The sequence below is a fragment of the Lepidochelys kempii genome, chromosome 9 (genome assembly GCF_965140285.1).
Source record: "Lepidochelys kempii isolate rLepKem1 chromosome 9, rLepKem1.hap1, whole genome shotgun sequence".
NCBI lineage: Eukaryota > Metazoa > Chordata > Testudines > Cheloniidae > Lepidochelys > Lepidochelys kempii.
In genome coordinates, this window is record NC_136388.1 from 32,091,163 (window position 1) to 32,103,862 (window position 12,700).

At 46.8% G+C, this 12,700-nt stretch overlaps 1 protein-coding gene and 1 long non-coding RNA gene across 11 annotated transcripts in view; one reads left to right on the top strand and one right to left on the bottom strand.

The window, feature by feature from the left end:
- The window catches only part of U2SURP (U2 snRNP associated SURP domain containing), a 75,976-nt gene extending 74,255 nt beyond the window's left edge, over positions 1 to 1,721 (bottom strand). For all 10 annotated transcript variants that reach the window (XM_073359764.2, XM_073359758.2, XM_073359763.2 and 7 more), the window contains exon 1: positions 1,617 to 1,721. In XM_073359764.2, coding sequence (XP_073215865.1) covers positions 1,617 to 1,661 — 45 coding nt within the window. In that variant the 5' untranslated portion in view covers positions 1,662 to 1,721. The remainder of the gene's footprint in view (positions 1 to 1,616) is intronic.
- A 63-nt stretch (positions 1,722 to 1,784) lies between these two features.
- On the top strand, positions 1,785 to 12,175 carry LOC140917293 (uncharacterized). The gene is made up of 2 exons (XR_012160784.2): positions 1,785 to 2,016; positions 9,847 to 12,175. It is a non-coding gene; the product is annotated as an uncharacterized LOC140917293 (long non-coding RNA).
- Positions 12,176 to 12,700: the final 525 nt, after the last annotated feature.

A 12,700-nucleotide genomic window follows, 5' to 3' on the forward strand; every position in this document is an offset into this window, starting at 1 on the left:
GGGAAAACACCAATGATTTCAACCAGAAGTGAGAAGCGGGAGATGGAAACAGAAAAGTCAATCTCAAATTAACTACGAATTTCTAATCCACAATCGGGAAACATTCCCTAAACAGGTTTAATATTTCCAAAGTAGGAAATTGGAATACCTATGTGAATCAAGTTAAGCACATGCACGTGTCTGCAGGATTGAGGCCTTTGATTATTATAACAACCTCTTCCTCATTTCCATCCACTACCACAAAAATATAAACTCCAAACATTTCTAGACTTTTGAGTCAAGAGGATATGGTTCATATGCCCCAATCCTACAACTGCATGGGGGCTCCACGGGGACACAGGATCTGTGCAAATGTTGCTGCAGGATTGTAGGAAATATTGGATTATTCCAGTATTATAGGAAATCATGTCAGCAATGGGAATTGGGAACACAGAGAAAATGCATTCCATGAGGCTGCAAAGTTGTCACACCAAAAACATCTGAAAAACTGCCTAGCAGTCTGAGCACAGGACTAGGAATCAGACACTAGAAAATGCTGATTTGCCATGTGATTTTGGACGTCTCTGTCTGTTTCTTCAGAGTCACTGGCCACATCTACACTAGCGAGTTTACAGATGCACAGCCGTGCAGCTGTAAGATTCCTCATTTAGCCACTCTATACCAAAGTGGGAGAGAGTGCTCTGGTTGACATAAAACTACTTCAATGAGCAGCTAGCTAAGTCAACAGGAGACACTCTCCCACCAATATAGTGCTGTGCACACTACCATTTATGCTGGCAAAACTTATGTCCCTCGTGGGGTGTTTCTTTCACGTCCTTGAGTGACATAAGTTTTACTGACATAAATGGTAATGTAAACATGGCCTAAGAACACCTGAGTTGCCCCCCACCCTAACAGAGACATTATAACAAATAATTTAGGCATAAAACAGAGAGTAAAGGGGAAATGGTTTCAATCTGGAACTGAAATTTACAACAAAACTGTTCATCACCAGAGCAAGAAGCTTTAAAAATAAGGCCTTCAAACAAGGCCCTGTAAAGCTACTGAGATTGTGAGCGTTTCAGTGAAACAAAACTGTGGCAAAATCCATCCCAAATGAGCAAGAGAACTAGTTTAACATGAATCCAGGTAAAGGGGGGGGCATCGATCCCACCCCCCCCAGAAGTGCAGCGCTAGGAGAGGGCAAACCCAGAGGAGCAAGGCTGCAGATGCACCCCGCTCTGCCCCAACACAACCCCCGCCCCGGGAGAACGTGGTGCCAGCACTGGGTGCCGGGAGGGGGCCCCGCGGGCTAATGGTGCAGGGAGGGGGGCGCTTCCCACAGGCCTTAGACCTCCCCCACCTTTTGATGCTAGCTAAGCAGTAGGAGAAACCCTGGACCCCGACCTCCCTGCTGCCCTAGCCCTTCCCCGCTGCCCCATCCGTCCCGCCGCCAGCAGCCCGCAGGAACGCCACGGAGGGGAGGGACGGAGCAGGCCGCACGGCCTGCGCACCTGGGTCCGTGCGTCCCGCACGCCCTGGCTCCCCCGCCCCCGGGGCTGGATGCCGCTACCCTCCGTGCCCCGAGCGGGCCCCGAGCAGCGGCGCCGCTTACAGGGCCCGCGAGGCGGCCTCACCTTCGCACTGGTTTTCTGCGACCCGCCTGGCGTTTTGTCCGCCATCTTGATTCTCTCCCTGGCTCAGCCCTGGCGGCAAGGAATCGAGCACCGATTGAAGAGGAAAGGGGACAGGCCGCGCGGAGGACGGGGGGGGGGGGAAGTGCGACGAATCGATGGCCGAGCTAGCGATGCGGACGGCGGGGATGCGGCGGCGGGTCTGGCTCGGCCTGATGAGCGCGCGGCAGCCGTTGTCGACCTAAAGATACTGCAGTGTGCTGCGTTTGTGTCAGGGGGCCTGACTCTCCCGTCACGTACGCACGTTTTACCCCCGTGTAACACCATTGAGTGCACTGGAGTCACACCAGCTTAACACTGGCGTAAGAGAGTGGTGAAGAAGGCCCCAGGAGTGAGTGTACTGGTAAGGGTGTAACAGAGTGGGGGATTAGGCAGAGTGCTGGCCCTGGCCTCTGCCTGAAGACAGGATACTTGCCTAGGTGGACCAGTGGGCTGACCCGTACAATCATTCTTACGTTTTTTATGTTTGCTCTGGTACTTTACTCAAATGATAATTCCCCTGCTGATCCTGCTCTCAGTTTTAGGAGCTGCTCTCTGTATGCAAAAAGAAAAGGAGTGCTTGGGGCACCTTAGAGACTAACCAATTTATTTGAGCAAATTGGTTAGTCTCTAAGGTGCCACAAGTACTCCTTTTCTTTTTGCAAATACAGACTAACACGGCTGTTACTCTGAAACCTGATCTCTGTATGCAGTTCCCATGCCACCAGATGTGCACTGTTTCATGCAGCTGGGACTTTGCTTCTCATTCTGCCTGTAGCATGCATGTCACTGTGAGGCAAAGTCAGGAGAAGATCCCCCATCAGTGAGAGAGTGCTGTTGGAGTGGCTACTTCTCCCAGGCCTTTACAATGGGTAGGATAATGAGGCAAGCTTGGAGCTCAGAACTTTGGAAGCAAAATGCCCCTTAATATTTAAGTAAGAAAGCGGGAGAAAGGATAGAAAAAAAGAGGAAAAATGGATGGTGGCATAAGGGGGTAAAAACGAAGGAGGAACGGGATGAGAAGCCAACTGGAAGGTTGGTAGGGAACTCAAAGTGGGCAGAGAGGTAAGAAGGAAAGAACATGAGCAGAAAGAAAGGGGCAGAGCAAAGGGGAAGGGAGGGAGAGACCAAGAATAGACAGAGAAGGGGAGGGAAATGAATGAGGAGAAAGACAGATTCTGAATCAGCAAGGTACTTAAGCATATGAATAGCCTATTGACTTCAGTAGAACTATATATGCACTTAAAGCTAAGCAGTGTCTTGCTGAATCTGGACTTCAATGCTGGCGGGGGTGGGGGAAATTGTATCTATGTCTTTATTATCTCCAGAGTTGATTCCTGCAACAGGCTCTACCTGGCTGTCTACAAAGGCCACTAGAGATATGTCTACATGGCAATAAAAAGCCTGTGGCACAGCTGCAGTTGGCCTGGGTCAGCTGATTTGGGTTTGCAGGGCTCAGGCTGTGGGGCAATAAAATAGCTCTGCAGATGTTCAGGCTCAGGTTGATAGAGCCTGGCCTCTGAGGCACCATGAGTGGGGAGGGTCTCAGAGCCTACGTCCTCCAGCCTGACTGTCAACAGTGCTATTTTTAGGCCCGTGGCCCAAGCCTTGCTAGCCCAAGTTAGTTGACCTGTGTTCTGTGACTCAGTGCCATGAGTTTCTTATCATAGTGTAGACATACTCTAGGACGCATCAGCTAGTGTTGAACATGGTTGCCCAGCTTCTGAGCAAGGTGAGCTGGTGGGAGCATTTTACATTACTGCTCCATACTGCACTGTGTGGGTGAAGATTTAGGTACTGGTTATGATCAGCAAAACACTGAAGCACCCTTGTACTTAGGTCCTGTTTAAGTCAATGGACATGCTTATAGCTACATACACAATTGCCATCATGGGGATGCTTTGTGGATATACCATGTTATATTACAGAACTTTGATAAGATGAAATGTCAGCCAAAGATAACCTGTCTCTAAAGTTGGGGTGAGAGACCTGTAACTTATTGCTAGGATGATTATGGTGAGGAAGATCAGGTTTTATCATTAATTAAAGGGAGGAGATTGGGGGGCAGTGCATGAGAGTAGTCAAGCATGTTCACAAAATCCAAGGATGACAGAATTTTGAGAAGAAGAGTATGATCCACAGTGTCAAGGTGGGCAGCCTGGTGAAGCTACCTGTCAAGGTTCCTCCCCCACTCTGAACTCTAGGGTACAGATGTGGGGACCTGCATGAAAAACCTCCTAAGCTTATCTTTACCAGCTTAGGTCAAAACTTCCCAAGGTACGAAATATTCCACCCTTTGTCCTTGGATTGGCCGCTACCACCACCAAACAAATACTGGTTACTGGGGAAGAGCTGTTTGGAAATGTCTTTCCCTCCAAAATACTTCCCAAAACCTTGCACCCCACTTCCTGGGCAAGGTTTGGTAAAAAGCCTCACCAATTTGCCTAGATGACTACAGACCCAGACCCTTGGATCTTAAGAACAGCGAACAATCCTCCCAACACTTGCACCCCCACTTTCCTGGGAAATGTTGGATAAAAAGCCTCACCAATTTGCATAGGTGACCACAGACCCAAACCCTTGGATCTGAGAACAATGAAAAAGCATTCAGTTTTCTTACAAGACTTTTAATAGAAATAGGAGTAAATAGAAGTAAAGAAATCCCCTCTAAAATCAGGATAGTAGATACCTTACAGGGTAATTAGATTCAAAACATAGAGAATCCCTCTAGGCAAAAACTCAAGTTACAAAAAAGATACACAGACAGAAATAGTTATTCTATTCAGCACAATTCTTTTCTCAGCCATTTAAAGAAATCATAATCTAACGCATACCTAGCTAGATTACTTACTAAAAGTTCTAAGACTCCATTCCTGTTCTATCCCCAGCAGAAACAGCATATAGACAGACGGAGACCCTTTGTTTCTCTCCCTCCTCCCAGCTTTTGAAAGTATCTTGTCTCCTCATTGGTCATTTTGGTCAGGTGCCAGCGAGGTTACCTTTAGCTTCTTAACCCTTTACAGGTGAGAGGAGTTTTCCCCTGGCCAGGAGGGATTTCAAAGGGGTTTACCCTTCCCTTTATATTTATGATACTACCGATGTAGGTTTCCCGCTCCTAGTTTGTGGAGGATGGTGCTGGAATCTTTTCCATGTAATATAACTGCAAAGCTGTTTTGCTTCCGGCCTTAAACAATGTTTCAGGCTGACTTTATTTGGGAGACCTTGCACTCCCACCCCCCATCTCTTTCTCTCTTGCATATGCACACTAAATAATACAGAGATTAATTGTTCCTCTTTCATTTTTCAAACAATCACCTTGCATGGATTAACTTAATCTTTTTCATAATCTACACGTCAGAACTTCTGATAAAAATAACTTGTTAACAGTGGAAATTGAATTTCCATATTGAATTCTTATTAAAATTATCATTTGTGTTAATGTGGTAATTGATTTGTTTGCTGTTTTCTTATTTTATGAGTACAGAAAATTTACAGTTGGTTAGTAAAAAGCCTCTCAGAGATAATTCATTCAAATGGCATACTGGGGTTCTATGTGTACTGTGTCTCAGTGACTCCATACCAAATTTGCTTAGTTTATAGCTAAAGAGAAGGATATTTTCTAACTGCCAACCCAGCAGACTCAGTCTGTTTTTTGAAAGTCAGGATGGATTTTTTCTGACTCATCATCACAAGTAATGAAGATTCTGCAGGCCAAATTCTCCAGAGTTACACCTATTCAATCCCATTATCTTCCCATTCTGGTCTCAGTTACGACTGTATACATTGTAAGTCTTCAGCGGGGTAACACAAGTGTAACTGAGCACATAATCTGGTCCCGCAATTGGAATTTGTTGATGCACAGCAAGAATAAAATCCAGCTCACTTGCTGATTATTGCATTAGCTTTGCAGTAAGATTAAAAAACTGTACAAACTTTTTTGGAGCCTAATGTGAGTATGAATCTGAATACACACAGGGAGTTGATCTGTTGAGTAAAAAGGTACTTTTCAGAGCAGAACACACTTTGTGTAATTATCCAGTCCCACTAGAGGGCACATATGGCACAGTTGATTTTCAAAAGGAAAACAAAATTACACATAACCATGGATGTAAGCAAGCATATGTGATGTACACCACAGGATGCAGATTTTAATTTCTGGAGGCAGCATTACTCTGGAATACTGGCAGGTTTCTTTGTCAAGCATTTATTTCCATACGGCTACATCTCTATATCTAAGTGCATCTGCTTTGTTAGTGATCATAGTGGGCTAAATTCGTCCCTCATGTAGCTCTGTTGACTTCAGTTGAGTTACTCCAGGGAATGCATTTGTCCTCATTTTGTGTTATTTCTGGTCTACATTGGGAGTTTATGTATGCTTTGCTACTGCAGGCGCAAGCAGTGGATTGAGTATGGGCCCAAATTTCAAATTGCATGTCAGTTATCTCTCATGAGGATGTTTAAAAGAAGGAAAAGAGGAAATTCAAGTTATTCACAATAAAAAATAGCCTGAGACCACTTGTAAGGAAATCTGTTACGTTTATGGAGTAAATTCCGATCATAAAATAGCTTATTTTAAATTTGGAATGGATGTTGATTTTACATTTGACGAGTATGATTTCTGATTCACGGAAAAGAAACTTGAACAAAGGAAATTTAGCAAAACAAATTGGATTACTTTCCAATATGGTAGGGGAGTGGAAGGATCGCACTTGTGTGGCTGAGCAGAGGGTGGCTGGACACAGAGGAGGCATGTGGGGGAATGCCCATTTCTCTCTGCCCCTCCCTACCTTCAACAGCCATACTAACACACAAGCCACATGCACACACACACCTCCATGCAGAACAACTCCCCAGCAGTGTAACTAAGAAGCTGGGGACACCAGTAGGGGCCCCTACAACTGGTATGGAGCCACAGATCCTCCCTACAGAGTGTATGGTTCTTATTAAGGGCACAGAGAGCTTATTTCTAACACCCCATTGATTTTACTTAAATATTACATAACACAGCAACCAAAGACTGCTGTAAACTACAGCCTGCTGCAGTCCATTCTGCTCCCTATCGTTCAGAACCCCACCTTCCATGCTGAAGAATCAGTTTTGATCTCCACAGCCACACTTACCTCCTTATACATCACCTGCTCCACATAGGGAGGGCATGAGCCTCCTACAAATCCACTGGGCTCCATCCCGAGTTTTGGAGTGAAACCACTGTCAGTACTGAGGGGAGAAGTGGGAGGAAGATAATTCCTTCCTCTGACAAGAAGATTTAGGAAAAACTCAGTCAGGGAGATTTTACATCCCCCCAAACCTGGTCATAAAGGAATTGCCACAGGAAGGGGTGATCTGGGCCAGTGAATCTTTAGGGGTGGATAAAGAAGGATCCTTGTATTCTTGTGGTCTGGACAACAACAATGAGGGAATCCCCCCAGCTTCCTAGAATTCTCTTGATGGCCTACCCATTTGATACAGGATTAATATGCATTGTCACCCACTCCTTGCCATCTTTTATTATGTAGCTCTGGGCCCAGATAGAGCCCTGAGTTAGAGGCAGAGCAGCAGGAGAATATGAAATATATAGAAAGTACCCACAGAGATGCAGGAGATGATGCAATAGGAGGGGATGCAAGATGCTATTGGACTAACCTGGTGTTGCACTGACTGAGATACCTGGATTAGAAGGAAGATCAAGGACTCTGGGTAAAGACAAATGTCCAGCTGGAAGGGTGTGTGTTGTGGGAATACCAGCATTTTGGGGGAGACCTACCATTTTGGTGATTGCAGGCCCCATTTTGGCTTTAATCCATTCATTTAATCCACTTCATTAATTCTTTTAATTACTCATCTCATTGTCTCCATCTAGCTGCTTACTGCTCAGCTTCCGGGAACATGTAATTAATAAATTGTACCAAAGTAAGAGCAATATGATCCAGAGTATGCTGAGAAAAGGAGGGGTGACAAAGTCATCTCTAACAATACATTTCAAATTAAAGTGAATTCCTGAATCCATGCTATTTATAAAGCAATGCAGCAGCCCTGTAGTACAATAGCAGCCAGCATACAGTGAGTGAATGATAATATCATGCCATCTCTTGGGCTTAAGTGAGGCATCACAGAGATGCAGAAATCAATGAAGGATTACTACCGGGAGAGATGGACTAATAAAAAGAAAATCATAAAAATAATATTTGGCACTTGTACATATTTTCAGTAAAATGTAGCGGGTCTGGAAGGATGCAGGTATCGGAGCTCCTCAGTTATTGTCATCACAATAATAACCAACATTAGTGTTACCAGATTTGCCTGTTACTTTGGGATATGCTCATTTATCAGGGTTACTCTTCTGGGGGAGGGGAGGTCTGTAATTCTATCAGTGTATTGCTTGTGATACTTGTGTTCTCATACGGAGCTCTACTTTTCCCTGCTGCAAGTTTCCGCCCAGTGGTGCTATCTGTTGTAGGAGCAGCAGTGATCTGTATGCTCTGTATGACTATGCTATGTATAATCTTTATGCTCAAAAGGTCTATTACACTCTCCCCTCCTTTTGTCTCCTCTCCCTCTTTGAATACCTGTGAAGTGGCTTTCCTCCTCCTCCTTCCTCCTGGAATGCTTGTGTAAGCAGTGTCAGGATGAGCTCCACCCTGACATCTGGTGGTGAGGTGTGGCAAGTTGTGGAAAAGAACTTCAGGGGCCGATCTCATTTGCATAGGCACACCCACCCCGCCTAGAATGAGGCCATAGCTGCCCAAATGGTCACTTTGGCTGCAGTGGGATCCCCAGTGTCTCTGTTATTGGGGCAGGAAGAATAAATTGTTATTACCCTGATTATGGGAACTGTGCTTGGAACTGTACTTGGCCTTTTGTTATGATGAAGGGACCCACCATCAACTAAGTAGCACTCGCTAGGCAAGGGTCATGGGTTCCAAAACTTTGTGAATTGAGAGAGGTTGGGGACAAGTATTAATACTTGGTGGCATGGGCCCTTTGGTGAGGGCCTTACATGCTAATTGCACTTTGTCCTCTCTCTACTGTGGAATATCAGAGCTAATTTTGGTTTCATTTGGAGTCTAGTTACAGGCTGCTGAGCTCACTTTGGGCTAATGGTGCACTAGTACTGAGGCTCCCCTACTACAAGCTGAATTCACCAAAGAGCTGACCTGACTAAGAGCTGAAATCACTGAGTGTTGTATTAAGTAGTGGGGGAACCTGAAGATATATTGTGGAGAAGTTTGCGGGACGGTTGGAGTGCCTTGTGGACAGGCTGGTGGAGCAGTTTTCATAGGACGGCGGGAGCTGCTGGTGGGACGCGGAGCAGAGCAGTTCGTGGACTGGCTGGTGGAGCAGTTCATGGGACGGTGGGAGCTGCTTGTGGGCCACGGAGCGGAGTGAAGCAGTTTGTGGGGCGGCTGGTGGAGTGGAGTGGAGTGGAGCGGAGCGGAGCGAAGGCCTATGGAGCTGTGGGGCGGTCAGCTTCAGATCATGTAAAGTGCCTTTTACTCCCGCCCCCATCTCCACTCAGGTTGGGAGGTAAAGCTCTGCAGATAAACTTTTTAACTCTGGGGCTGCCCTGACCAGGGACAGAGACTTTTGGGTCATTGGACTTTTGGGACTTTGGGTGATTTGGGGTTGCTGGACTCAAGAACCAAAGGGAAAGGGCATGCCCCAATTTGCTTGGGATGGGTTTTTTGCTCATGGGTTGTGTTACGAATCCTGTTGGCGGTGTTTCCCCAACATAATGCCACATTGTTTCTTTCTGTTATTAAAAGGCTTTTTGCTACACTCAGACTATGTGCTTGCGAGACGGGAAGTATTACCTCTTGGAGGCGCCCAGCGGGGGTGGTATATATTTGTCCCAGGTCACTGGGTGGGGGCTCGAGCCGGTTTGCATTGTGTTATTGGAATGGATCCCCTAGATATTGAACCCGGCCCTTGTTGCTGCCAACTCTGATGGGCAGAAGGGTTACATTTGTGGGATGAATGGGCTGCTTCAGAAGAGCTCTAAGGTAGACAAGGTGTCTGGGACTCTAATTAGGCAGTGATCACACACCCAATGCCTGGACACTGCCTGAGGTGGAGTGTGACCAACCAGAAGCAGCCAAGTCATCTCTAGTCGCAGGCCACGAGGAGCAGGTCCTTAAAAGGGGAAGGGGCCATGTGCTCATGTGTGCACTCATAAGCTTGTACCACTGTGTTGCAGTCCATCGTGCCTTGGGAAGACTTACCTTCATCACACCATCCATTGCTGCCCAGTGGGACACTTACCTTGAAGGATCCTGACATCTCCAGTGCTGTGCCTGTCCTGGGAGCGTGAATATGTGAGTGTGACACACACACACCCGCCCTTTTCTTTTGAGTTTAGCTATCAGAATAATAAACATGCTGCTTTCTGCCAAACTCTGGCCGCCTGGGGTGTTGTTAGAATGGCCCCAAAAGAAAGGGGCAGACCCCTGGATGCCAGGGGCAGTTCCACCTGGGAATACAATTCCTGAACTAGAGCTCATGTGGATCAATATGCACTTATAAACAGTCCCAATAAGGTGGGACTGGATCTTGCAGCTGCCTGGCTCCTGTGGCAAGCAGGCTGGCAATGGCAGGCAGCAAAGAGTCAGCTCGCCATTGAAATAGATTCACTCAAGGACCAATGTAATGAGTTGGAGAAGGAACGGGATATGTGGAAGGCGCAGACTTTGACTGCTAGCGCCCAGGCTTCTTCCCTCTCTGTGGCAGCAGTACAGGCAGCCACAGCAGAGGAGGAGAGGCAGCGGGTGGAAACAGAGAATGCTACTCTGAGCCAGGCAGTTACCTGCCTGAAGGATCTGTTCCTGGAGGGGTCCGCCTGGGAGAACAGGGTCCGTGGGGCTTATTCAGCCTGGGTTGCTGCCAGTGGGGTGAAAGCCCAGGGGGATGCAGGACCATATGATGATTGGGACAGGGATATCTGGTTTGATCTGGATCCCCTGGATCCGGACCCCAGATGGCCAAACCCCAGACACCATGTTGCAGCTGTCCAGAGGGTGGTCTGAAACTATGGGCCTGCACCCGCAGGAAGAAAGGCAGCTCCAAGTACTGGACACACTGTGGCAGAGACCGAGTTGACTCTCAAGCAAGCAATAGAGTTAGCAAAAACCCCGGAGAGAAAATGGGTACACCACGGACAACTCAAAGATCAGGGTCTGCCGCGGCGGGAGCACTGTTCTAATTTGTTTCTGAGCTTCTATCTTTCAGCCTCCAAACTGGAACATCAGGAGAGCTGGTACCAGCTGACGAGTTATAGAAATACCATGGTGATAGTGTCGCGGCAAAGTCTGTATTGCATGTTCTGTGTCTGTCTCTGGTGGGTGTCTTGTGCTAGCATTGGGCCCAGAGAGAGAGGGGATACTACACTAGACAGGATAAATGCATTTTCCTCTCTCTGCTTCCCCCATCTCCAACCAAATTATCACTCACATCCACCTCTGTCCAAAAGACTTTGGTCCCCAATACATCAGGTTTATTTTTTGTTAGGTTCTCTAATCATTTTGCTGTTAAGTTTTGTTATTGATACATTTGTATTGTTAGTTACATTTTCTTGTATTGTTAATTCCACTTTCCAACTGTGGTACTCCTACAAATCTTATTTGTTGTGTATACTTAAGGGTTAGGGTTGACTTTTATTGTTTGATGGCTATTGCAGCATTAAACTTGGGCCTCATTTTGTTTGTCAATGTACCCAATTACTGTAATGATGATGGTTTTATTGTATTCCCAATTATTATAATTGTGATTGTTTGCATTTGTGTTTATATTATATCTGGTGTTTAGTCAATTGTAATGATTTTAGATATATTGACCTAGTTATGATTGTTTGGTCTGTTTGCAACAGATCACCTGTGCCCTACAAGGACAACAACTACTGTAATGATCATAGATCAAGGGGCAGAGTGTTGTAGGAGCAGCAGTGATCTGTATGCTCTGTATGACTACGCTATGTATAACCTCTATGCTCAAAAGGTCTGTTACACTTCCTCCCTCCCTCCCCCCCTTCCCCGGTTTTGTCTCCTCTCCCTCTTTGAATACCTGTGAAGTGCCTTTCCCCCTCCCACTCCCTCCTGGAATGCTTGTGGGATGAATGGGCTGCTTCAGAAGAGCTCCAAGGTAGACAAAGTGTCTGGGACTCTAATTAGGCAGCGATCACACACCCAATGCATGGACACTGCCTGAGGTGGAGTGTGACCAACCAGATGCGGCCAAGTCATCTCTAGTCGCAGGCCATGAGGAGCAGGTCCTTAAATGGGGAAGGGGCCATGTGCTCAAGTGTGCGCTCATAAGCGTGTACCGCTGCGTTGCATTCCATCGTGCCTTGGGAAGACTTATCTTCATCACACCATCCATTGCTGCGCTGTGGGACACTTACCTTGAAAGATCCTGGCATCTCCAATGCCGTGCCTGTCCTGGGAGCGTGAGTATGTGAGTGTGAGTATGACTCCCCCCCTCCTTTTCTTTTGAGCTTAGCTATCAGAATAATAAACATGCTGCTTTCTGCCAAACTCTGGTGGTCATTAGTCCTCCCTAAGCTTACTAGCTGGCCCAATTTCGGATAACACTATCCTGCAGGACCGAGGTTCCACAGGGCTGGGTTCTTCCACTCCAGAATCAAACAAACACACACACACACATTAACAGAGAGTGTCTGAGAGGACTGGGTCAATCAGCACTCTCAAGCTGACCCCTTAGATGTCCCTGGACTCAGCAGGCTGGGTGGAACAGCACTTCCAAGCTGTCACCCTCATAGGCCCTTGGATTCAGCAGGCTGGGTGGAACAGCACCTCCAAGCTGTCACCCTCCTATGCCAGGAGCACCGCACCGCATAGAGTACTCCTGAGCAAACTGGGGCGAGCAACACTTCCAAGCTGCCACCGTCATATGCCCCAGGTTCAGCACGTCCCTATCCTCACTTTCACGTTACACTTGTTCTAGTAGTAATCCACTTGATGAGCAAACCCCACAGGATTTTTGGCGCTGAAGGAATCTTTAGCTTCGGTATGAGGAGTGTTGCTGCAGAGTGAATGAGG